At 30.8% G+C, this 25,635-nt stretch overlaps 3 protein-coding genes across 3 annotated transcripts; all 3 read right to left on the reverse strand.

Annotated features, from left to right (window-relative positions):
- Window positions 1–5,156: 5,156 nt before the first annotated feature.
- Window positions 5,157–7,068, reverse strand: LOC135125283 (putative aldehyde dehydrogenase family 7 member A1 homolog). Its single transcript, XM_064050727.1, has 5 exons — window positions 6,821–7,068; window positions 5,938–6,768; window positions 5,692–5,874; window positions 5,436–5,642; window positions 5,157–5,385 (listed from the first exon to the last, which is right to left on the reverse strand). Exons 1-5 carry the CDS (start codon window positions 7,007–7,009, stop codon window positions 5,173–5,175), a joined length of 1,623 nt encoding a protein of 540 aa, XP_063906797.1. The 5' UTR covers window positions 7,010–7,068; the 3' UTR covers window positions 5,157–5,172.
- A 5,223-nt stretch (window positions 7,069–12,291) lies between these two features.
- On the reverse strand, window positions 12,292–14,043 carry LOC135124808 (U6 small nuclear RNA (adenine-(43)-N(6))-methyltransferase-like). Its single transcript, XM_064050030.1, has 2 exons — window positions 13,938–14,043; window positions 12,292–13,882 (listed from the first exon to the last, which is right to left on the reverse strand). The coding sequence occupies exon 2, from the start codon at window positions 13,877–13,879 to the stop codon at window positions 12,410–12,412; it is 1,470 nt and encodes a 489-aa protein (XP_063906100.1). The 5' UTR covers window positions 13,880–13,882; window positions 13,938–14,043; the 3' UTR covers window positions 12,292–12,409.
- A 2,789-nt stretch (window positions 14,044–16,832) lies between these two features.
- Window positions 16,833–25,498, reverse strand: LOC135125290 (procathepsin L-like). The gene is made up of 4 exons (XM_064050754.1): window positions 25,389–25,498; window positions 25,193–25,289; window positions 17,508–17,855; window positions 16,833–17,456 (listed from the first exon to the last, which is right to left on the reverse strand). Exons 2-4 carry the CDS (start codon window positions 25,283–25,285, stop codon window positions 16,890–16,892), a joined length of 1,008 nt encoding a protein of 335 aa, XP_063906824.1. The 5' UTR covers window positions 25,286–25,289; window positions 25,389–25,498; the 3' UTR covers window positions 16,833–16,889.
- Window positions 25,499–25,635: the final 137 nt, after the last annotated feature.

Raw genomic sequence — 25,635 nt, forward strand, 5'->3', positions numbered from 1 at the left:
TGGAAAAATTGAAAAAATGGAAATTTCGAAAATTGGAAATGTCGGAATATCGACAATTCGACAAATATTAAAAATGGAAAAAATTGAAAATCTAGTGAAGATCGAAAAATCGAAAACTCGAGAAATCAAAAAAGAAACAAAAATTGGGAAGACTCAAAAATCGAAAAACTGAAAAGTCGGAAAAATAAAATTGGAAAATTCGAGAAATCGAAGAATAAAAATTGAAGTCTGGAAAAATTGAAAAATCGAAAATTGAAAAAATCAAAAATCGAAGAATAGAAAAATCGAGAAATCGAGAAGCAATAAAATTAAAATAAAAAAAAATTAAAAATCGAAAAACTAAAGCTTGGAAAAATTGAAAAATGGAAAATTCCAAACTTCTAAATATCGAAATGTAAAATTGAAAATTCAAATATTGAAAAATCCAAAATTGGAAAAATCGAAAATTCCAGAACTCAAAACGAAAAAATGAAAAATCGAGTTTGAGAAATAAAAAAAAAAATTGCAGGAGATTGAAAAATCGAAAAACTGACAAAAAAAATCAGAAAATCGAAAATTTGAGAATTGCCAAAATCGTTGACGAGTAAAAAAATTAAAAATTCTAAACGCTGAAGAATGGAAAAATCAAAAAAAGAAAAATTGAAAAATCGAGAATAGAAAAGTGAAAAAATAGGGCATTCGAGAATTACCAAAATTCAAAATTCCGAAAAATCGGAAAGTCGAAAAATCGAAAAATTAAAAAATCAAAAACTTAGAAACTCCAAGAATTGAAAAATTCGAAAAACTGTAAAACCATAAAACTGAAACCGAAAAAAACAGAAGTACATAATTGAAAAATCCCAAAACTCAATTATCAAAAAATTGAAAAATCAAGAAATTGATTGAAAATTCGAATTTCAAAACTCCAAAATGCGAAAATTCGAAAATTCGCAAAATCAGAAATTCAAATATCGAACTGTAAAATTGAAAATTCAGATACTGCAAAATCGAAAATTGGAAAATTCGAAAATTCCAGAACTCAAATCGAAAATTCGAAAAATTGGAAATTTCGGAATGTCGTCAATTCGACAAATATTGGAAATGGAAAAAATTGAAAATCTAGTTAAGATCGAAAAATCGAAAACTCGAGAAATCAAAAAAGAAACAAAAATTGGGAAGACTCAAATCGAAAAACTGAAAAATCGGAAAAATAAAATTGGAAAATTCGAGAAATCGAAAAATAAAATTTGAAGTCTGCAAAAATTGAAAAATCTAAAATTGAAAAAAATCAAAAATCGAAGAATCGAGAAGCAAAAAAATTAAAATTAAAAAAAGTTAAAAATCGAAAAACCGAAAAATCGGAAAAGCAAAATTCGAAAATTCGACGAAATCGGAAAATCGAGATATCAAAAAATCGAAAATTTAGAAACGCCAAAAATTGAAAATCGAAAAAATGAAAAATCCCAAAACTCAAAAATAGAAAAATTGAAAAATCCTGCAACTGAAACATCAAAAAATTTAGAAATCGAAAAATTGAAAATTTGAAAAGTCGAACGATTTAAAAATCAAAAAACTGACGAAACATTGGAAAACGAAAGATTGAAAAATCGAAAAACTAAAGCTTGGAAAAATTGAAAAATGGAAAACTCCAAAAATTGAATAAATAAAAATTTCGAGAATTGTAAATTCCGAAATATCGACAATTCGAAAAATCAAAAATGGAAAATGTAAAAATTGAAAAGTTGAGAAATAAAAAAAAAATTGAAAAGATTGAAAACTCGATAAACTGAAAAATCGGAAAATCAAAATTCGGAAAATCCAAAATTCCAGGATTCCCAAAATCGAAAAAAGTCTAAAAACTAAAGAATAAAAAAAAATTGAAAAATTGAACTTTGGAAAAAGCGAAAAATTAAAACGCATTGAAAGAAACGAGAAATCGAAATGTAAAAAAAATATGAAGATTGAAAAATCAAAAAACTCAAAAACCGGAAAAACAGAATTCGAAAATTCATAAATTCGAGAATTCCCAAAATCGAAAAAGCGGAGAATAATAAAATGAAAAGTCTAATAACTAAAGAATCGAAAATGGAAGAATAAAAAACTCGAGAAATCGAACAATTGAAAAATCCCAAAACTCAAATATCGAAAAATTGGTGAATCAAAAATTTGAAAAATCTACAATAAATGGGAAAATTAAAAACTCGAAAAATCCAAAAGTAGAAAAATCGAAAAAACGAACAATTGATTAAACGAGAAATCAAAAAACGAAAATTTAAGAAACTATCCAAAAATTGAAAATTTTAAAAGTCGAATAATTTAAACATCAAAAAATTGACGAATCGAAACATTGAAAAATTGAAAAACTAAAGAATGGAAAAACTGAAAAATCGAAAAGTAAAAAAAATCAAAAATCGAATTTCGAAAAATCCAAAATTCGAAAATTCGCAAAATCGAAAATTTGAACTATCGAAATGTAAAATTGAAAATTCAAATATTGAAAAATGCAAAATTGGAGAAACGAAAATTACCGAACTCAAAACTAAAAAATAAAAATCGAAAATTCGAGAAATTAAAAAAAATTGAAATTTCGAAAATTGGAAATTCCAAAATATCGACAACATTGAAAATCGAAAAATTTAAAATGTTTCCGAAAAGTGGAAGAATAAAAGGAAATGAAATCTAGAAATAAAAAATCGAAAATTTGAAAAATAAAAAAACAAATTAAAAAATTTTAAAAATCGAAAAACTGAAAAAACGGAAAATTAAAATTCGAAAGATCGAAAATTCGAGAATTACCAAAATTGAAAATTCCGACAAATTGAAAATTTAGAAACGCCAAAAATTGAAAAGTCGAACAATTTAAAAACCAAAAGATCGAAGAGTCGAAATATTAAAAAATCAAAAATTTGAAAAATTGTAAAACTGAAAATTTTGAGAAATCCAGAAGTCGAGAAACCGAAACATGGAAAATTCGAGAAATCAAATAATGGGAAAATCAAAAATTAGTAAAATCTAAAAGTTGAAAAATCGAAAAGTCGTCAAAAATTGATAAATAGAAAAATCAAAAAATTGAAGAATTGAAAAATCGAGAAATCGAGAAGCAAAAAAAATAAAATTAAAAAAAAATTAAAAATCGAAAAAATGAAAAATCCCAAAACTCAAACGTAGAAAAATTGAAAAATCCTGCAACTGAAACATCAAAAAATTTAGAAATCGAAAATTGGGAAAAATAACAAATCGAAAATTTAGAAATGCCAAAAATTGAAAAATTGAAAAGTCGAACGATTTAAAAATCAAAAAACTGACGAATCGAAACATTGGAAAACGAAAAATTGAAAAATCGAAAAACTAAAGCTTGGAAAAATTGAAAAATGGAAAACTCCAAAAATTGAAAAAATAAAAATATCGAAAATTGTAAATTCCGAAATATCGACAATTCGAAAAATCAAAAATTGAAAATGTAAAAATTGAAAAGTCGAGAAATAAAAAAACAAAAATTAAAAAGATTGAAAACTCGATAAACTGAAAAATCGGAAAATCAAAATTCGAAAAATCCAAAATTCCAGGATTCCCAAAATCGAAAAAAGTCTAAAAACTAAAGAATAAAAAAAAATTGAAAAATTGAACATTGGAAAAATCGAAAAATTAAAACGCATTGAAAAAACGAGAAATCGAAATATAAAAAAAAAATAAAAATTATGAAGATTGAAAAATCAAAAAACTCAAAAACCGGAAAACCAGAATTCGAAAATTCATAAATTCGAGAATTCCCAAAATCGAAAAAGCGGAGAATAATAAAATGAAAAGTCTAATAACTAAAGAATCAAAAATTGAAGAATAAAAAACTCGAGAAATCGAAAAATTGAAAAATCCCAAAACTCAAATATCGAAAAATTGATGAATCAAAATTTTGAAAAATCTACAATAAATGGGAAAATTAAAAACTCGAAAAATCCAAAAGTAGAAAAATCGAAAAAACGAACAATTCATTAAACGAGAAATCAAAAAATCGAAAAATTGAAAAATTTAAAAGTCGAATAATTTAAACATCAAAAAATTGACGAATCGAAACATTGAAATATTGAAAAACTAAAGAATGGAAAAACTGAAAAATCGAAAAGTAAAAATACTGAAAAATCGAATTTCGAAAAATCCAAAATTCGAAAATTCCCAAAATCGAAAATTTGAACTATCGAAATGTAAAATTGAAAATTCAAATATTGAAAAATGCAAAATTCGAGAAACGAAAATTGCCGAACTCAAAACGAAAAAATAGAAATTTGGAAAATTGGGAATTCCTAAATATCGACAAGTCGAAACATTGAAAATCGAAAAAATTTAAAATGTTTCCTAAAAGTGGAAGAATAAAAGAAAATGAAAATCTAGAAATCAAAAAAACAAACTGAAAAAACGCAAAATCAAAATTCGAAACATCGAAAATTCGAGTATTCCCAAAATTGAAAATTCCGACAAAGCGAAAATTTAGAAACGCCAAAAATTGAAAAGTCGAACAATTTAAAAATCAAAAGATTGAAGAGTCGAAATATTAAAAAATCAAAAATTTGAAAAATCGTAAAACTGAAAATTTTGCGAAATCAAGAAGTCGATAAACCAAAATATGGAAAATTCGAGAAATCAAATAATGGGAAAATCAAAAATTAGTAAAATCGAAAAGTTGAAAAATCGAAAAGTCGCTAAAATTGTAAAATTGAAAAATCAAAAATTTGAAGAATCGAAAACCTGAAAAATCCCAAAACTGGAATATGGAAAAACTGAAAATTGTGAAACTGAAACACTGAAAAATCGGAAAATCAAGAAGTCGAGAAACCGAAACATCGAAAAGTCAAAAATCGATAATTTTGAAGCGCCAAAAATTGAAAAATCGAAAAATTGAAAAATCCCAGATAAAATGTCGAAAAATTCAAAATCGTGAAACTGAAAATATCAAAACTAAAATATAGAAAAACTGAGAAATCGAAAAATCGTAGAATCTTTTTAATCCAAAAATCTGCCTAGGGTAAAAACCCAACACGGATTCATAAACCACAAGTTGGTGGGGATGACTAAACAAATGTTTCTAACATATATACAAAATTTGGCAACAATAAATCACGACAGTTTCAATTCTCTGAAGTTAGGAACAAAGGTGAATTTTATTACCAACTGAAACAAAAAAAAACTATTTAGCACCATTTATTCAAACTTAATCCCCTGCGCTAGCGGCAACTCCTTCGAATGATTAATCGTAATCGTAGCCCTCCTCATGTACTGCTTCCACGCATCACTCCCCGACTCCCTCCCCCCTCCCGTATGCTTCTCTCCTCCAAACGCGCCCCCAATCTCCGCCCCCGACGTCGGAATATTCACATTAACAATCCCGCAGTCCGAGCCCTTGGGACCAATCCACTAAAAACCCAAATTAAAACACACTCAACACGTTTCGCACCTCAAACTACCTTGAAGATGTTCCCAATACTCTGGGTGAAAATACTCGACGACAACCCTTGCGGCACCTCGTTATTCCAAGCGATAGCTTCGTCGACGCTCTCCGTCTTCAGGACGTAGACAATGGGGGCGAAGCACTCGTTGTGGACAAGGGGGCTGTCGTGAGGAAGCCCCGTCACGATAGTGGGTTGGACGAAAAAGCCATCCCTTGCGATTTTCTAAAAATGGGGGTTATTAACTCGTTAAAACACAATTAGGGGTTTTTACTTTTCCCCCAAACTCAATCCGTCCTCCTTGTTTTACGATTTCGGTGATCGTGTTTTCGTAGTTTTGCAAAGACAGGGGGCTGTGGAGGGGGCCGATTAGGGTTTTGTCGTCTAAGGGGTCTCCAATTCGGTGGACGACTTGTTCGTAGGCTTTTTTCAAGCGCTGGAGGACTTCGTCGTGGACCTAGAGAACGAGCCGCGGGTACAATAAGCGTTAGGACACACTATATTGAGTATGTAGTCTTACGGATTTGTGCAGAATTAGTCTCCTGGTGGTGGTGCACCTCTGCCCCGCCGTCCCCACGCACGCGAACACCGTCGCCTGCACCACCATGTCCACGTCGGCGTCTTCAGCCACAATCAGCGCGTTGTTTCCACCCAGTTCCAGAAGATGTTTGCCGAAACGTTTCTGGACTTCCACGCCTACGTTGTGACCCACGGCGGAGCTTCCGGTGAAGCTTAAGAGTTTGATTCTGGGGTCGGCTGCCATGGCTTTTCCGACGTCGGCGCCGCCGCAGCAGAGAGTAGCGATGGCTCCTGGGAGGTGGTTTCTTTCGAGCACTTCGGAGACGATTTTGGTGGTGGCCACCGACACCAAGGGGGTGGTTTCAGAGCCTTTCCACAGGACAGCGTCTCCACAGACCATGGCGATGGCGCTGTTCCACCCGTACACGGCTATGGGGAAGTTGAAGGCCGAAATGACTCCGATGACCCCCAGAGGGTTCCACTTTTCCATGAGGACGTGGCCGGGGCGCTCCGACGGGTAAATCGCACCGGCTAGAGTCCGGGAAAGACCGACGGCGTAGTCACAAATGTCAATATATTCTTGAACCTCGCCGACTCCTTCTGGAAGAATCTTCCCCATTTCGACCGACACGAGTTTCCCGAGGGGTTGGAGTTTGTTCCTGAGGGCATCCCCGATTTGTCGGACGATTTCGCCCCTTTTAGGGGCTGGAAGCTCAGCCCAGACGCTCCAAGCTTCCTCAGAGGCTTTCACACACGACTGGTAGTCATCAACGGTGCCTTGTTTGACCTCCGCGATGACTTTTCCATTGCTGGGGCAAATCGACTGGACTGACTGGAACGAAAACATAGAAAACATGTGGTTATGGAGGTTTTAGGGTTCATACGTCACCGGATCCTTTCCAGCTGCCGTCGTACACCCCGAGGTTCGTGGCCTTGAGCCCCAGGTCCTTCAAGAACGAGTATTTGGGGTCGTTGATCAAAAATTCGCCTGTCGAGGTGGACATTCTGTGAAAACTAGCAACTTTCTTGCACAAGGAGAGGATTTGTGTCGATTTTGTGGCGAAGAGTGGCATCGCTTGTTGCCGAGTTGGTTACTGTGATAAAACTCTTTATCTGTAGGTCAATAGTCGACTGACACACTATTTATGCATTTTCTACAGATATCTCGTAAACAAGATAAGAAAATCGAATGAAGCAAACACTCGAAGATAACACCATAGTTATTTAATTAAAATGGAAAATTATGAACACAGCATAACCCAGTTTGGTTTTTGTTGTTTTCGAAAGTGATTTATTTCTTCCATCACGCTGATAAAATGACTGAAAATTTCAATTTCTGTGGTCGGTTAGGGGAAGGATCGCATATGAGCGAAGAGGTGGTTGAAGTCTCTACGGGTAGGAATGGGGACACCTCCTCGAATTTCTGTGATCCTATTGGTGGAACGGAGATTCCGGCTCGTCAGCTGGAATTTTTGGCAAAATCAATTTATTTTTATTACTATTGGAGTGATCAAGGATCTTCTGGGCTTTCTGTGTTCCTGTTACTAGGTCGAGGATTCAGGTTCGTCAGCTGGAATTTTTGACCATCAAGATGGATGTGGTAATTGACAAAAAAAAAACAATCAATTATCTGTGATTGTTACTAATGTTTCGGAATAATAATAAATTAATAATGGGGATTAAGGGTCAAAGAAGTCGATAAAATTAGAAAAATATACTGTAAATATGTAAAAAATGTTCGTAATGTGGAAATTCCAAATATGGCAAAACGAAAAAATTTAAAAATTTTCCGAAAAGTCGAAAAATCAAAAAACTGAAATTCTAGAAATCGAAAATTGAGTCTGAAAACTCAAGAATGGAAAAATTGAAAAATCGAAAATTGGAAAAATCAAAAATCGAAGAATTAAAAAATCGAGAAATCGGAAAGTAAAAAAATAAAAAAATGCAAAAACTAAAGTATGGAAAAACTGAAATATCGAAAAATAAAAAAAATTAATAAATTTGAATATCGAAAAACCGAAAATTCGAGAAATCGACAAATCTAAAAATTGAAAAGCCTAAAAACTGAAGAATGAAAAAATTGAAAAGTCGAAAATTCGAATATTGAAAAAAAGAATGTTCCAGAAATCGAAAAATAAATAAATTTTAGTCTAAAATGTAAAGAATAATATTGGAAAAATCAAAAATAGAAAAGTCGAAAATTGCAAAAATTTGACAATTCGAAAATTAAAAATAGGAAAACCGAGAATAGAAAATTTAAAAAATAGAAAAATCTAAAATTCGGAAAAACGGAATTTTAAATAATCGAAAATTCTAAAAATTGAGAATCGAAAGAATTGAAAAGTAGTGCAGAAATTCGCCAAACCAAAAAACTGAAAAATCAAAAAATCCAAAAATTAAAAAAGCTGTGAAATTTAAAAACTGAAATGTGGAAAAACTAGAAATACTGAAAATTCCAAAAATTCAATATAGAAAAAATTTTCGGATAGCCGAAAAATAAAAAAATTGAAAACCAAGAAATCCAAACATCCAGCATAGAAAACTCGAAAAATCAAGAAATCCAAAAATGAAAAAGATTGAAATATGTATCGAAAAATTGAAAAATCTAAAAGTGAAAATACTGAAAATTCGAATTTTGAAAAATCCAAAATTCGCAAAATAAAAAAACAGAAATTTCATAAATTGGAAATTCCGAAATATCGACAATTCGACACATTGAAAATCGAAAAAATTTAAAGATCTTCTGAAAAGTCGAAAAATCAAAAAATTGAAAATCTAGAAATCGAAAAAATGAGAAATCATAAAAGCAAAAATTAATAAGATTGAACAATCGAAAATTCCAGAATTCCGTAAATCGAAAATTTGAGCAATCGAAAAATAAAAACTTGGAAAGTCTAAAAACTGAAGAATGGAAAAAATCAAAAATCGAAAACTCAAGAAGTCAAAAAATTAAAAAAGTAAAAAATTGAAAAATCGAAAAGTAAAGTAAAAATTCGAATTTCTAAAAATCCAAAGTTCGCAAAATCGAGAATTCGAAATATCGGAATGTAAAATTGAAACTTCCAATATTGAAAAATTCAAAACTGGAAAATTTGAAAAAATAGAAATTCCGAAATATAGACAATGATTCGAAACATAGAAAATCGAAATAATTAAGAATCTTCCGAAAAGTAGAAAAAGCAAAAATTAAAAATCTAGAAATCGAAAATCAAGGACTCAAGAAATTAAAAAAAATCAAAGAAGTTGAAACATCGGAAAATCAAAATCTAAAAGTAAGAAATTAAGAAAAGTCTAAAAACTGAAGAATGGAAAAATGGAAAAATCGGGAAATCGAAAATTAAAAGAAACAAAAATCGAAGAATGGAAAAATTAAAAAAATTATAATCAAAGAAGCCATAATAAAAAAAATGAGAAATGGAAACACTGAACGATGGAAAAACTGAAAAATTGAAAAACCGAAAATTAAAAAAATTTAAAATTTGGGAAAATTTTAAAATAAAAAAATCGAAATATTAAAAATTCGAAAAATTGAAAATGGAAAAAATTGAAAAATCTTTCGGAAAGTCGAAAAATCAAAAAATTGAAAATCTAGAAACCTAAAAATCGAAAACTCTAGAAATCAAAAATTACAAGAATTGAAAAGTTTGAAAAATCTGAAATCAAAATTCGTGAATTCCCAAAATCGAAAGAAAATTCCGAAAAATTGAAAGTAAAAAATTCAAAAGTGTTCAAACTGAAGATTGGAAAAATTCAAAATTGAAAAACTCAAAAATCGAAAGTCGAAAAATCGAAGAAATGAAAAATCCAAAAATACAAAAACAAATAGAAAAACTGAAGAACAGAAACACTGAAAAATGGAAAAGTTAAAAAATGGAAAATGCGAATGTCGAAAAATCGAAAAGTAAAAAAAATCAAAACCTAAAAACTGAAGAATATCGGAAAACTGAAAAATCTAAAAATCGGAAAATTGAAAAATCGAGAACCTGAGAAATCAAAAAATCCAATCATTAAAAAAAAATGAATCGAAAAACTGGAGAATGGAAAAACTGGAAAATCGAAAAGTAAAAAAAATGAAAATTTGATTGTCGAAAGATCCAAAAATTGAAAAATCGACAATCGAAAATTCGAGAAATCGAATAGTAGTAAAAAATGAAAATTCTGAAAACTGAACAATTCGAAAATTTGGAAAATCAAAAGCCCGGAAATAGAGAAGTCAAAAAATTAAAAAATCTGGAACTCGAAAAAATCAGATTTTCGGGAAATCGAACCAACAATCAATACTAATTTTTCCAAAATACAGCTAGCAACGTCGCCACTGTCAGTTTAGTAATTTATTGTAGCTGAAAATAATTGGGTTATGTTTTTTATGTTAATTCAAAGGGTTTTTATATTATTTATATTTATGCTATATTTAGCATCTTTGTTCAATTTTCTTAGGTTATTTCCATTTTTATAAGTATAATGTGAAAATCGAAAAAATTTTAAAATCTTCTGAAAAATCGAAAAATCAAAAAATTGAAAATCTAGAAATCGAAAAAGTGAGAAATTATAATAGCAAAAATTAATAGGATTGAACAATCGAAAATTTGAGCAATCGAAAAATAAAAACTTGGAAAGTCTAAAAACTGAAGAATGGAAAAAGTCAAAAATCAAAAACTCCAGAAGTTAAAAAATTAAAAAAGTAAAAAATTGAGAAATCGAAAAGTAAAATAAAAATTCGAATTTCGAAAAATCCAAAGTTCGCAAAATCGAGAATTCGAAATATCGGAATGTAAAATTGGAAAATCCAAAACTGGAAAAATCGAAAATTGGAAAATTTGAAAAAACAGAAATTTCGAAAATTGAAAATTCCGAAATATAGACAATAATTCGAAACATTGAAAATCGAAATAATTAAGAATCTTTCGAAGAGTCGAAAAAGCAAAAATTAAAAATCTGGAAATCGAAAATCAAGGACTCAAGATATTTAAAAAAAAAATCAAAGAAGTTGAAAATTCGGAAAATCAAAAACTAAAAGTAAAAAATTGAGAAAAGTCTAAAAACTGAAGACTGGAAAAATAGAAAAATCGGGAAATCGAAAATTAAAAGAAACAAAAATCGAAAAACTAAAGAATGGAAAAATCGAAAATTCGAGAAATTCAAAATCGAAAACTCGAGAAATCAAAGAATCCATAATTAAAAAAAATTGAGAAATGGAAACACCGAACAATGGAAACGCTGGAAAATTGAAAAACAGAAAATTAATAAAGATTAAAATTTGGAAAAATCTTAAAATAAAAAAAATCGAAAAATTGAAACTGGAAAAAATTGAAAAATCTTTCGGAAAGTCGAAAAATCAAAAAATTGAAAATCTAGAAACCTAAAAATCGAAAACTCTAGAAATCAAAAATGACAAGAATTGAAAAGTTTGAAAAATCTGAAACTTAAAATTCGAAAAATCGAAAATTCGAGAATTCCCAAAATCGAAAGAAAATTCCGTAAAATTGAATGTAAAAAATTCAAAAGTGTACAAACTGAAGATTAGAAAAATTGAAAATTGAAAAACTCAAAAATCGAAAGTCGAAGAAATGAAAAATCCAAAAATGCAAAAACAAATAGAAAAACTAAAGAACAGAAAAACTGAAAAATGGAAAAGTTAAAAAATGGAAAATGCGAATGTTGAAAAATCGAAAAGTCGGAAAATTGAAAATTCGAAATATCTGAAAAAAACGAGAAGCAAAAAAGTGGGAAAATACCAAATTGGAGAAATTGGGCACTTGAAAACAGGAAAATCAAAAATTTTATAAAATCGAAAATTCGAAAAGTTGAAAATCGAAAAATTGAAGTCTTCCGAAAAGTCGACAAAAAATTGAAAATCGAGAACTTGAGAAATCAAGAAATCCAAACATAAAAAAAATGAAGAATCGAAAAACTGGAAAATCGAAAATTCGAGAAAAGTAAAAAAGATGAGAATTCTAAAAACTGAAAAATTCGAAAATTTGGAAAATCAAAAATCCGGAAATAGAGAAATCAAAAAATTGAAAAATCTGGAACTCGAAAAAATGAGATTTTCGGGAAATCGAACCAACGACCAACACCGTAATTTTTCCAAAATACAACTGGCAACGTCGCCATTGTGAGTTTAGTGATTTGTTCTAGCTGAAAATAATTGGGTTGTTTTTTATGTTATTTCAAAGGGTTTTTATATTTATGTTAAATGTAGCATCTTTGTTCCAATTTTCTTAGGTTATTTCCACTTTTGTGAGTACAATGTGTTGCCTACAGTGGTTGATGTTTCTGACTGTTTAATGTGTTGCCTATACTTCCACATAAACAACAACTCGTACAAAAATTTAGGATAAATAATTCCTCCAACTTCCACTTTTATTTTTTTATTTCCTACTAAAAATAAATACTTCCACTCTTCATCCAACCCAAAAAATAAAAAAAAATCTTAACTCTCCTTTCCTTTACAAAAACCCAACTTAAACCATTCACTCCTTCTTCATCAAATTATTCTTCAAATACTGAAGAACCTGATGCATCGCCTCCTTCGTCCCCGTCCCCTCAAAAAACGTCAGCTCCAAACCAATACACGAATCCGTCTTCATCACCCCAATCTTCGCCTTCAAATAAACCTTACTCGAAATATTATCCTCCAAATCAGTTTTCAACCTCTTCTTCTTATAAAACCCGTCATCCTCCAACCCCCTCTTGACCGCCGCCCCCGACTCCTCGCAATTCAGTTCCGCCAACTTATCGCAAGTTTTGTGAATATCGCTCCCACTTAAATTATTATTATCACAATTTGAGTCCTCACTGAGGGTCACTGAAGACTCACTAACCCTCAACCTCTCCCTCCTTTTTCTCCTCTGGTGTGACCACGTGTCCGCAAACGCCGTAATAACAAACTCCACCAAATTACTAACGTGCTTGATTTCTTGATAATCAAACTGGAGCCCCCTGAAGATCTCGACAAGTCTTTCAGAAACCGTGGCAAGTTTATACGGAACCTCATCACGTTTAGGCACTTCATAATAAAGCGGTTTCGGCAACTTGTGTTTAGCCACAACCAAAGAATCCGGGATTTTCGTTAAATCGATATCGGCGAACGTCCACGCTAGCCCCCACCGGGTGGTGTGACCCTGACAGAACTCCGTCTGTTTGAAACTAACAACTTCCACTTCTCTCAACAATTTTTTCAAAGGGGGCAACGTCGATTTGTGGCCCACCATACTCGAATAAATTTTGATTTGTGTACCTAAAGTCTTGCTTTCGTTGATCAGTCGACTGATATAGTCGACTTCACCCCCTTTAGCCACCACTTCATCCACTGACGCACAAAACGCGTTCCTGGGGTGTGGTCTGTTCTGCTTCCGGGCTTTGAAAAACGGGTGCAGTTCTTGCGTGGTTGAGAAAAACGGGGGGTTGCACATGCAGAAGTCGTACTCATGGGGGTGTTGATTGACTGCTTCGTTCAAAAGGGTGTCTTTGACTTGGATTACCGTGACGAGGTTCTGGAGGGAGTTGCGTTTGACGTTTTCCGTTGCGAATTTGATGCTTTCGGGGTCAATCTCAGTGGCTAACATTGTCCACTGGTTTTTCTTGGCGGCTATAGTGGGGTACACACACGAGGCCCCCGTTCCAATGTCTATACCTTTAATGTTGTCGGTGCGACCGGCAACGCTGAGCAGGTCTTCAATCCAGAGAATGTAGTTGAGTCTGAGGGGCACGGTTGGTATTAGTTTGTTTAGGGGGATTTGGATGTCCAAACCGAAGTCCTTTTTTAGTAGGGTACAAGTGAGGGCGCGCAGCGCCTCCACGTTTTTGAAATCGATGGTGATTTTCCCTGATAGGTCTTGGGTTGCGTGTTTTCTAAAGTCGGGGTATTGTATAGCAAGTTGTTTGAAGTTGGGGGGCTGCTTATAGATGTTTCTTGGGTGCATGTACTGATTCATCGACATTGTCTAGACGGGGAAAAAGGGCCAAAAATTAACAATTCGACGCAAATTGGGTACTTACGGTAACTTGGAGTCGTCAACGCTGTATTAAGAAACGTAAAATGCATAAAAAACGCAATTTTTTGTATTTTTTCAAATTTCAACATAACCTCAAATTATTATATTCAGTGTTGCCACCACGTCAAAGTTCCTAGCGTCATAGTCGGTTGTCTTAGCACACAGATATTGAATGAATAGATAGACAATGCCATAGATCTTCCAAACAGTCAAAGTCGACGAACAAACAAATATTTTTTATCTCAAGCGCTATGAAAAATAACGAATTACGATACGAAAATGAATCCTGGCTTCGAGTTGATGTTTTTGCTACAAAAATGTCTCTTAATAACAGAAAACAATCTGTTATCATTACACCTTTGTATTCTCCTGAAAATTTTTTGAAATATCTCCTAGAAGCGTTGTAGATGAAAAGTGGAGGATTTAAGTTTATTACTACAAAAATTTACTATTCTATACATGTTTTAAGTTTCTTGTTGTCGAAATAAGTCTGCCGATATTAAGAAAAAAAGGCAAAATATAGCCCCGCCCACCCACCCTGTCTCAATTGTAATGATTTTATTTTATTCGTCGTGAGCCAAGAAGGCGGAGCTTAGCTGCAAAATCCATATTTCCTTACAAAAATTTACCATTATAAACGCGTTTTAAGTTTCTAAGAATAAAAAAATCATCACAATAGAGATGGGGTGGGTGGGCGGGGTTTATATTTTGCCGTTTTTTCTTAACATACATGTTTTTAATGTCTCGCAAAGAAATAAGTATTTTACGCTCACGGCGACTTTCCGAGTTTTTGTTTTTTCGATTTTCCGACTTTTCGGTAGAATTTCCTATTTTCCGAAATTCAGATTTTTTCGAATTGCAGATTTTTAAATTTTTTGATTTCTCTATTTTCGGTTTTTCAGTTTTTAGGATTTTCATCTTTTTTACTCGAATTTTCAATATTTGAATTTTTTTTTTTTCAATTTTTTTGAATTTTCAATTTTTTTAATTTCCTGTTTTTCGATTATCCAGTTTATCCATATGTACTTCAGTTTTCCGATTCTTCAAATTTTTTAATTAAATGGAAATGATTTTGTATTTTTGTATTTTTCAATTTTCAATTTTTCCAATCTTCAGTTTATATACTTTTGAATTTTTTACTTTTCGATTTTGGGAATTCTCGCATTTTCGATTTTTCGAATTTTGAATTTCCGATTTTTCAAATTTCTTAATTCCTGTCATTTGTGACTTCTCGAGATTTCGATTATTTGATTTTATTTTTCGAATTTCCGTTTTTCCGAATTTTAGATTCTTCAAAATTAGTTATTTTGGATTTTTGCAATTTTTCGTCTTTCGTTTTTTCTATTTTGATTGATTACATTTTCGATTTTTCAATTTTCGTTTTTTCGGTTTTTCTATTTCCATTCTTAAGTTTATAGACTTCCATTTTTCACTTTTCTATTTTAGGAATTTCCGTTTAGATTTTTCAAAATTTTTGATTTTTCCAATTTTGAATTTTTGCAATTTTTGGTCTTTCTTTTTTTCTAATATTTGATTTTCATTAATTAAATTTTCGATTTCACGATTTTTCGATTTTCGAAAAATTTTTTTTTTCTCGATTTTTCAATTTTTCCATTCTTCAGTTTTTCAATTTGTAAATGTTTTGATTTTAGTTTTTTTAATTCCTTGAGTCCTCGATTTTTCGATTTCTAGATTTTCAATTTTTTGTTTTTTCGACTTTTCGGAAGATTTTTAAATCTGTCCCATTTTCATGTTTCGAATTGTCGATATATCGGAATTTCCAATTTTCAAAATTTCTATTTTTTTAAGTTTCCGAATTTTCTATTTTTCAATTTTTCCTTATGATTACTGGAATTTTTAGTTTTTTACTTTTCGATTTTTGGATTTTCAGTTTTTCCATTCTTCCGTTTTTAGACTTTTCCAATTTTCCACTTTTGGATTCCTCGAATTTTCGATTTACGGATTCTGGAATTTTCGATTTTTCGAATTTTAATTTTCCGATTTTTCAGTTTCTCCATTCTTCAGTTTTTCGATTTTTCTGTCTTTCTCATTTTTGGTTTCTTGATTTCTCGCGTTTTCGATTTTTCGATTTCTAGATTTTCAATTTTTTGATTTTTCGGAAGATTTTTAATTTTTTTTTGATTTGTCGATATTTCGGAATTTCCAATTTCCGAAATTCTATTTTTTCAATTTTTCGAGTTTTCAATTTTTCGTTTTGATTTCTGGAATTTTCAATATTTCGATTTTATTGATTTTTTTATTTTTTTGACTTATTCGCACTTATTACACGCATTCATATTTTTTGGATTTGCATATACAGGGTGACTCAAAAAAATTAGTGAATGCGTGAATTTACTTTATTTATTTAATCAGGAACTATAAAACCGAATGCTTTGAAATCTTGGAGATGTTTTGATTGTATCATAAGCGCGGTAAATTTTTAATCAAAATGTATTTGCTCATCCCCCCTAAAAAATTGATGACGTCACCCCAAAATTTTGATTTTATCATTCCATTCATATTTTTTAGATTTGGTGGCTCAAAAAAAATTAATGAATGGGTCAACACCCTTATTATTAGTAGTACATTGCACCAACCCAATTTCATAGACACAAAATTTTGTAAAGTAAAGACTGGTTTGAAACATTAAATTTATACAAAGAAATATCGATCTATAGTTTCTTGCAAATCACCATGTTTTAAGTTTCTTGTCGTGAAAAGATGGCTACGTATATTTAAAAAAGGCAAAATATAAGCCCCGCCCACCCACCCTATCTCACTTCTGGTGATTTTTTTATTCGTCGTAAACCGAGGGGCGGAGCTTAATTGTAAGATCCTTATTTTTCTACAAGAAAGTACAAAGCTGCATATCAAACTATATTTGTTCATAGAACTCAAAATACAAAAGGCATTAAAAACTTAACCTACTTCTTCAAACTACGACCTCAGTAGCGACTTAAACCAGAGGATAACTGGCCGCCGTGGCAATTCCACAATTATTTTTGCGATTGCGGGCCATCAGGATGTACCCTTGAGCCCCCCAGCTCTCTCCCCACGAGTTCTTAACAATCCAGTAGTCGTTACCCTTGTTGTCGGTCCCATACCCCACAGCCAAGACTCCGTGGTCCAGCAGATCCTCGCTGCACTCCGGCTCGTAGTACACCCCGCTCTGGTACTGCTGGAAGCTCTCATGGCTAGCATCTATAGCGACCGAAATCGGTCCAACCGTAGCAACCGCCTTCTGGAGCGCATCCTCGTCGCCAGCCGCGATGTCCACGAAACCGCGATCCGTAGCCCCCTTGTTCTTGGGGTTGTAGTGGCACCGTTCGTCCTCAGCCTTATACGGGTACGACTTTTCGGTGTCGATGCCTTTGTTAGCCTTGATGTACAGGAAAGCGTAGTCCATCAAACCACCTTGGCAACCCTTGTTGCCGAATTTTTGGGAGCAGTCCACAAGGTTTTGCTCGCTTAGGGACACCAGTTTCTTGGTTTTGCGGAAGTTTTGCCCCTCCAAGGAGCCCGTCTACAAAATAGACAAGATTTAGTTATGATTACACTTATTTTAAGTACTCACAGCGCTGAAAGCCCAGCATGATCCACACTGTCCTTGGTCTTTTATTCCTGTAACCGCCCCTTTCTTCCTCCAGTCCACGGAGGCTGGGACTTCCACGTTAGCAGGAGGGATGAACGTGACGCCATCTTCTATCTCGCTTCCACTCATTGCGGTTCTATTGAAACCGTTCATGATCTGGATGAACTCCTGGTGCAGCATGTCGGAGTATTTATTGATACCCATTTCGTAAGTGACCAATCCCTGGGCGTACAATTTGTTATGTTGGGCGACTTTGTGGGAGTTTTCCATGAAAATTTTCATGCGAAAACGTTCTTCGATTTCGCCTGGGTATTGTTTGTTGTAAGTAAGCTGCAAAAAATTTGATATTCAAACATTTTTATTTAGTCAAGGCAAACATGATTGATGAAGATTATCTTGACAGGTTGTCAAATTTGATTAGTTGGTACTTCCCCCAGATATTTAATCCGCCAATCAAACACAGGGTGTGTTCGGATGGTGATAACATAGATTAATATAAATGCGACATACAGGCCGATTTTGCAAAACCACCCTTATTGACATTGGAGTCCTCAACCGCCAAAGACAAGCGCCAAATTTAAATAGTCGATGCCAATAAAAAAACTGATTTGGTTGGTTTGGACTATAATTTCTGGTCGGTTTTTATAACGACCAAGCGAATATTTTTGGTATATTAAAATAAGAATATTGTTGAAATCGTAATAACCTAATGGATTTTTTTCGAGAAAATATTTTGGAAACACTGTGTCCTATTTTGTATGAATTTTTAAATATTTTTAGAGACAATTTTTGTGGTTGTTTTCGATACACTGTATGATATTAACAGTGAGAAAAAAAAAAATGAAAAATTAAAATAATCGAAAAACCGAGAAATCGAAAAATCAAAAGATCAAGAAATCATGGGGTCGAAAAGTCGAACAATTGAGAAACCAAAATAAGTCAAAATCGAAAAGTTAAAAATTGAGAAATTGACAATCAAAATATCGAAAAATCCAAATCTCGATAAATCGAGAAATCTAAAAATTTAAAAATTCGAAAAATTGAAAAATTGGGGAATTGGGAGATCAAAAGAACGGGAAATCGAAAAGTGATGAAGTCGAAGAATCAAAAAATAGAGAAATCGACAAACAAAAAGTTAAAAGTTGAAAAATTGGAAAAGCAGAAAAATCAAAAAACGAAAAAGTGGAAAACTGGAAAAACTGAGAAACCGAAATAGGCCAAAATAAAAAATTGAAAAAATGATAAATGGAAAACCTGAACAATCAAATCTCGATAACTCGGGAATGAAAAATTAACAAATCGAAAAATTGAAAAACAGAACATCTGAAACCAGGAAGTCGAAAAATCTAAAATTTAAAAATCCAAAAATTGAAAAATCGAAAAAGTAAAAAGATAGACGCATCGAAAAATCGAGAAGTCAAAAATAGAAAGGCCGAAAAATCGAAAAATCAAACAAGTGAAGTCGAAAAATAGAAACCTTAAAAAATCGAGAAATTGAAAAATCAAAAACCTGAAAAATCAAAAAATTAAAGAATTGAAGAACCGTAAAATCGAAACATCGATTAATCGAAAAATCGAAAAATTGAGTTTATAAAAGTCGAATTTGAAAAATTAAAAAAGCGAAAATTCGACAAAATGATAAATGAAAAACAGAAAATCTAAAACCGGGAAATCGAAAAATCAAAAGATTAAGCAATCGAAAAATTGAAAAATCGAAAAAGTAAAAAAATCGAAAACTCTAGAAGCCAAAAATCCAAAAGTCGAAGAATTGAAATATTGAAACATCCCAAAACTGAAAATATCGAAAAACTGAAAAATGGAAGAAAAACTGAAAAATGGAAATCCTGAAAAAACGAAAAACCGAGAAATCGAAAAATCAAAAGATCAAGAAATCATGGGGTCGAAAAGTCGAACAATTGAGAAACCGAAATAGGTCAAAATCGAAAAGTTAAAAATTGAGAAATTGACAATCAAAATATCGAAAAATCCAAATCTCGATAAATCGAGAAATCAAAAAACTTAAAAATTCGAAAAATTGAAAATTGGGGGATTGAAAGACCAAAAGAACGGGAAATCGAAAAGTTATGAAGTACAAAAATCGAAAAATTGAGAAATCTACAAACAAAAAGTTAAAAGTTGAAAAATTGGAAAAGCGGAAAAATCAAAAAACGAACAAATGGAAAACTGGAAAAACTGAGAAACCGAAATAGGCCAACATAAAAAATTGAAAAAATGATAAATGGAAAACCTGAACAATCAAATCTCGATAACTCGGTAATGAAAAATTAACAAATCCAAAAATTGAAAAACAGAACATCTGAAACCAGGAAGACGAAAAATCGAAAGATTAAGAAATATTGAAAAATTAAACATAAGTCGAAAAATCTAAAATTTAAAAATCCAGAAATTGAAAAATCGAAAAAGTAAAAAGATAGACGCATCGAAAAATCGAGAAGTCAAAAATAGAAAGGCCGAAAAATCGAAAAATCAAAAAAGTAAAGTCGAAAAATAGAAACCTTAAAAAATCGAAAAATTGAAAAATCAAAAACCTGAAAAATCCAAAAATTAAAGAATTGAAGAACCGGAAAATCGAAACATCGATTAATTGAAAAATCGAAAAATTGAGTTTATAAAAGTCGAATTTGAAAAATTAAAAAAGCGAAAATTTGACAAAATGATAAATCAAAAAAAAGAAAATCTAAAACCGGGAAATCGAAAAACCAAAAGATTAAGCAATCGAAAAATTGAAAAATCGAAAAAGTAAAAAAATCGAAAACTCTAGAAGCCAAAAATCCAAAAGTCGAAGAATTGAAATATTGAAACATCCCAAAACTGAAAATATCGAAAAACTGAAAAATGGAAGAAAAACTGAAAAATGGAAATCCTGAAAAATCGAAAAACCGAGAAATCGAAAAATCGAAAGATCAAGAAATCATGGGGTCGAAAAGTCGAACAATTGAGAAACCGCAATAGGTCAAAATCGAAAAGTTAAAAATTGAGAAATTGACAATCAAAATATCGAAAAATCCAAATCTCGATAAATCGAGAAATCAAAAAACTTAAAAATTCTAAAAATTGAAAAATTGGGGGATTGAAAGATCAAAAGAACGGGAAATCGAAAAGTGATGAAGTCGAAAAATCGAAAAATAGAGAAATCGACAAACAAAAAGTTAAAAGTTGAAAAATTGGAAAAGCGGAAAAAACAAAAAACGAAAAAATGAGAAACTGGAAAAACTGAGAAACCGAAATAGGCCAACATAAAAAATTGAAAAAATGATAAATGGAAAACCTGAACAATCAAATCTCGATAACTCGGGAATGAAAAATTAACAAATCGAAAAATTGAAAAACAGAACATCTGAAACCAGGAAGTCGAAAAATCGGAAGATTAAGAAATATTGAAAAATTAAACATAAGTCGAAAAATCTAAAATTTAAAAATTCAAAAATTGAAACATCGAAAAAGTAAAAAGATAGACGCATCGAAAAATCGAGAAGTCAAAAATAGAAAGGCCGAAAAATCGAAAAATCAAAAAAGTGAAATCGAAAAATAGAAACCTAGAAAGTCGAAAAATTGAAAAATCAAAAACCTGAAAAATCAAAAAATTAAAGAATTGAAGAACCGGAAAATCGAAACATCGATTAATTGAAAAATCGAAAAATTGAGTTTATAAAAGTCGAATTTGAAAAATTAAAAAAGCGAAAATTTAACAAAATGATAAATGAAAAACAGAAAATCTAAAACCGGGAAATCGAAAAATCAAAATATTAAGCAATCGAAAAATTGAAAAATCGAAAAAGTAAAAAAATCGAAAACTCTAGAAGCCAAAAATCCAAAAGTCGAAGAATTGAAATATTGAAACATCCCAAAACTGAAAATATCGAAAAACTGAAAAATGGAAGAAAAACTGAAAAATGGAAAACCTGAAAAATCTGAAAACTGAAATATCCAAAAACTGAGAACCTAAAAAGTCGACAAATCGAAAAATCCAAAAGTCAAAAATGGAAGAGTCGAAGAACAGAAATATAGAAAAATCCCAAAACTTAAATATCCAAAAACTAAAAAATGAAAGAAAAACTGACGAATCGAAAAACTAAAAAATCCCAAAATTAAAAAGTCGAAAAATTAAGCAAACGAAAAATGCAAAAAGTGAAGTCGAAAAATCGGAACCTTAGTACTAAAAAATGAAAAATCAAAAACCTGAAAAATCAAAAAATTAAAGAATTGAAGAACAGGAAAATCGAAACACTCGAAGGTCAAGAAATGGGAAAATCAAAACACCGATTAATTGAAAAATCGAAAAATTGAGAGTTTATAAAAGTCAAATTTGAAAAATAAAAAAATCGAAAATTTCACAAAATGACAATTGAAAAACACAAAATCTAAAACCGGGATGTCTAAAAATTAAAAGACTAAGAAATCCAAACGTTTGGAAAATTCTGAAATGAAAAATCGACACATCGAAAAATCCAGGAGTCAAAAATCGAATCGATTTTTTGAATTTCCCATTTCTCAGTGTTTCAATTCAAGTTTTTGAATTTCCGGGTTTTCGTTTTGCCATTTTCGATTTCTCAATTTTTCGGTGTTTTACTTTCGGCATTTTTCAATATTTTGATTCTTCAGTTTTTCGATTTTTCGATTTCTCGGTTTTTTATTTTTTCGTTTTTTTTTGTTTTTGGATTTTAAAATTTTAGATTTTTCAATTTTTCGACTTTTCTGTTTTTCAATTTTTCGAACATTAAATTTTAGAGTTTGTTTCAATTTCTTGATGTTTCGAAATTTTAACTTCTTGGTTCTAGATTTTTCAATTTTTCAATTTTTAAAATCAATTTTTCGGTGTTTCAATGTTTTAATTGATCAGTTTCTCGATTTTTATATTCTTCAATTTTTCTATTTTTTCAGTTTTGACCTATTGACGATTTCTCAAATTTTCGATTTTTCTACTTTTCGGCTATTCGGTTATTCGATTTTCCATTTTTTTGATGTTTCAATTTTTCAAATTCTCGATTTTTCATTTTCTGATTTTTCAATTTTTCGATTGTTTCAATTTCGGATTTTCGATTTCTCGGTTTTCCCTTTTTCAATTTTACAAATTTTAGATTTTTGAAATTTCCATTTTTCGATTTTTTGAAGCATCGATTCCTCGATTTTTCAATTTTTCCATTATTCAATATTTCGCTACTTTAATTTTTAAATTTTTTCAATTTAAGACATTTCGATTTATCGATTTGTCGATTTTTCAGTTCTCCGATATATTTTTCAATGTGGCGGATTTTTAAATTTTTGATGTTTCAATTTTTGGTTTTTACAATTTTTTTGATTTCTTGACGATCCGGTTTTTCTACTTTTAAAATTTTTCAAATTTTTGGATTGTTAGATTTCTCGATTTTTCGAGTTTTCGATTTCTCAATTTTTCAATACATGTTTTAATTTTGACAACTTTTGCATTTCTGGATTTTTCAATTTTTCGGTTTATAACGTTTCTAAATGTTCATTTTTACGGTTTTCTAATTTCTCAATTAATCGATTTTTTTATTATCCCATTTTTCAGTTTTTTGACTTTTCGGTGGTTCGATTTTTCAGTTTTTCAATTAAATGTTTTGAATTTTCGTGTTATCGTTTTACCATTTTTCAATTTTTCAAATTTTCTATTATACGACTTCCAGTTCTCGACTTTTCGATTTTTCAATTTGTCGATAAAATTTAAAAATCGAAAAATTGAAAAATCGAAAAAGTAAAAAAATCGACACATCGAAAACTCCAGAAGCCAAAAATCAAAAAGTCAAAAAATCGAAATATTGAAATCCAGAAGTCAAAAAACAGAAAAGACGAAGAATTGAAATATTGAAAAATCCTAAAATTGAAATATCTAAAAACTGAAAAATCGAAAAATCAAAAAGTGAAGTCCAAAAATAGAAACCTTAAAAAATCGAAAGATTGAAAAATCAAAAACCTGCAAAATCAAAAAATTAAAGAATTGAAGAACAGGAAAATCGAAACACTCGAAGGTCAAGAAATGGGAAAATCGGAACATCGATTAATTGAAAAATCGAAAATTTGACAAAATGACAATTGCAAAACAGAAAATCTAAAACCGGGAAGTCGAAAAATCAAAAGATTAAGAAATCGAAACATTTGAAAAATTCGAAAACGTGAAAAATTCAAATATCGAAGAACTGAACTGAAAAATCGAGAAATGGAAAAATTGAAAAATCGTAGAAGTAAAATAATCGACACATCGAAAAATCCAGGAGTCAAAAATTGAAAAGTCGAAGAATCGAAATATTGAAAAATTCCAAAACTGAGATATCGAAAAACTGAAAAATGAAAGAAAAACTGAAAAGTGGTAAACTTGAAAAATCCGAAACCTGAAATATCCAAAAACTGAGAACCTAAAAAGTCGAAAAATTGAGCAACCAAAAAAATCCAAAAAGTGAAGTCGAAAAATCGAAACTTTAAAAAAACTAAAAAATGAAAAATCGAAAAATTAAAGAATTGAAGAACCGGAGTATCGAAACCCTCGAAAGTCAAGAAATGGGAAAATCAGAACATCGATTAATTGAAAAATCGGAAAATTGAAAGTTTATGAAAGTCAAATTTAAAAAATTGAAAAATCGAAAATTTGAAAAAACGACAATTGAAAAACAGAAAATCTAAAAGCGGAAAGTCGAAAAATCGATTGATTAAGAAATCGAAACATTTGAAAAATTGAAATATGGAAGAGCTGAAATGAAAAATCGAAAAATCTAAAATTTTAAATATTGAAAAATTAAAATACCAAAAAATTGAGAAATCTAAAATTTAAGAATCGAAAAAGTAAAATGTCGACACATGGAAAAATCCAAAAGTCACAAATGAAAAAGTCGAAGAACAGAAATATTGAAAAATCCGAAAACTGAAATGTCCAAAAACTGAGAAATTAAAAAATTGAGAAATTGAGAAATCTAAAAAACAAAAAAGTGAAGTTGAAAAATCGAAACCTGAAAAAATTGAAAAATTGAAAAAACAAAAAACCAGAAAAATCAATTAATTGAAAAATCGACAAATAAAGAGTTATAAATAAAAGTCAAAAATTGAAAAATCGAAATATTTTAAAATCGTAAAATTGAAGAGAAAAACTGAAAACCGAGAAATTGAAAAATTGAGAAATTGTGAAATCCAAAAATTGAATAATAAATATGAGTAAATTGAAAAGTCCCCAAACTAAAATTTCGAAAAAATGAGAATTCGGAAGTTGAAACATCAAGAAATTTAGAATTTAGAAATGTAGGAATTTTACTGCAGCTGCTGTTGTGATAAGTTGTTTGAAATATTTATATCGTACGGGATGATATGTCTGCATGGCAACACGCTGGTGAATCCCCGGTCTATTTTTAGTTATCATTAGAATGTTTGTTGGATGACTCGTCGTGGCGCCTTTTGATATTAAAAACTAAGTTCTTTTTTTAAATGGCCTTCAGTTTATTAATCTTAATGTCACTATTTACTTGTCCGGTATTTTAACGTGATATAATATTTGTTTAGCTTTAGCTTAATCTAAAGTTCGCATATATTGACACAAAAGACGGTAGTTCCCCCAAATTCAGTCTTCTAGTCAAACAATAAGTCATTGAAGTTTTTTTTTTCAATCAATAAGTAATAACTTGAAAATTCTTGAAAAAACTAACCTTGTAAGCGGCCCATTGTTCTTGTACTAAGTTGGAAAACGACACTGCCTGGCTGCCAATCACACAAACGGATAGGAAAATTTGGAACTTCATTGTTCTGAAAAAAAAAAAAAAACGAAATTAATAGCAAAGGTGGCACAAAATAGTGTAATAAAGCCACCAGTGGCACGGGAGTCAAGAGAAAAAGTTTAATTACCTCTTGTTGTTCGACTGTTCTGTTCACCTCGACCACAAAACAGAAAATGATCGCGAATACAAAATTGGTGAGATTCAAATTTGTAATGGAGATTAAGAGCCCCCTTCCACTGCGTCGCCAACTTGCGGAGCGAAACTCCCTAGATGGATTGTGGTTAATTTTTTTTTTCTGTTATTACCGAAAATGTGTGTAAATTAAAATTTCGCTGTTTTATGACTTCTGCGGACATTAATTTACGATTTTGTTA

This window comes from Zophobas morio, unplaced genomic scaffold, assembly GCF_036711695.1.
Source record: "Zophobas morio isolate AGI-343-1 ecotype UQ-CSIRO unplaced genomic scaffold, CSIRO_AGI_Zmor_V1 ptg000008l, whole genome shotgun sequence".
Taxonomy (NCBI): Eukaryota; Metazoa; Arthropoda; class Insecta; order Coleoptera; family Tenebrionidae; genus Zophobas; species Zophobas morio.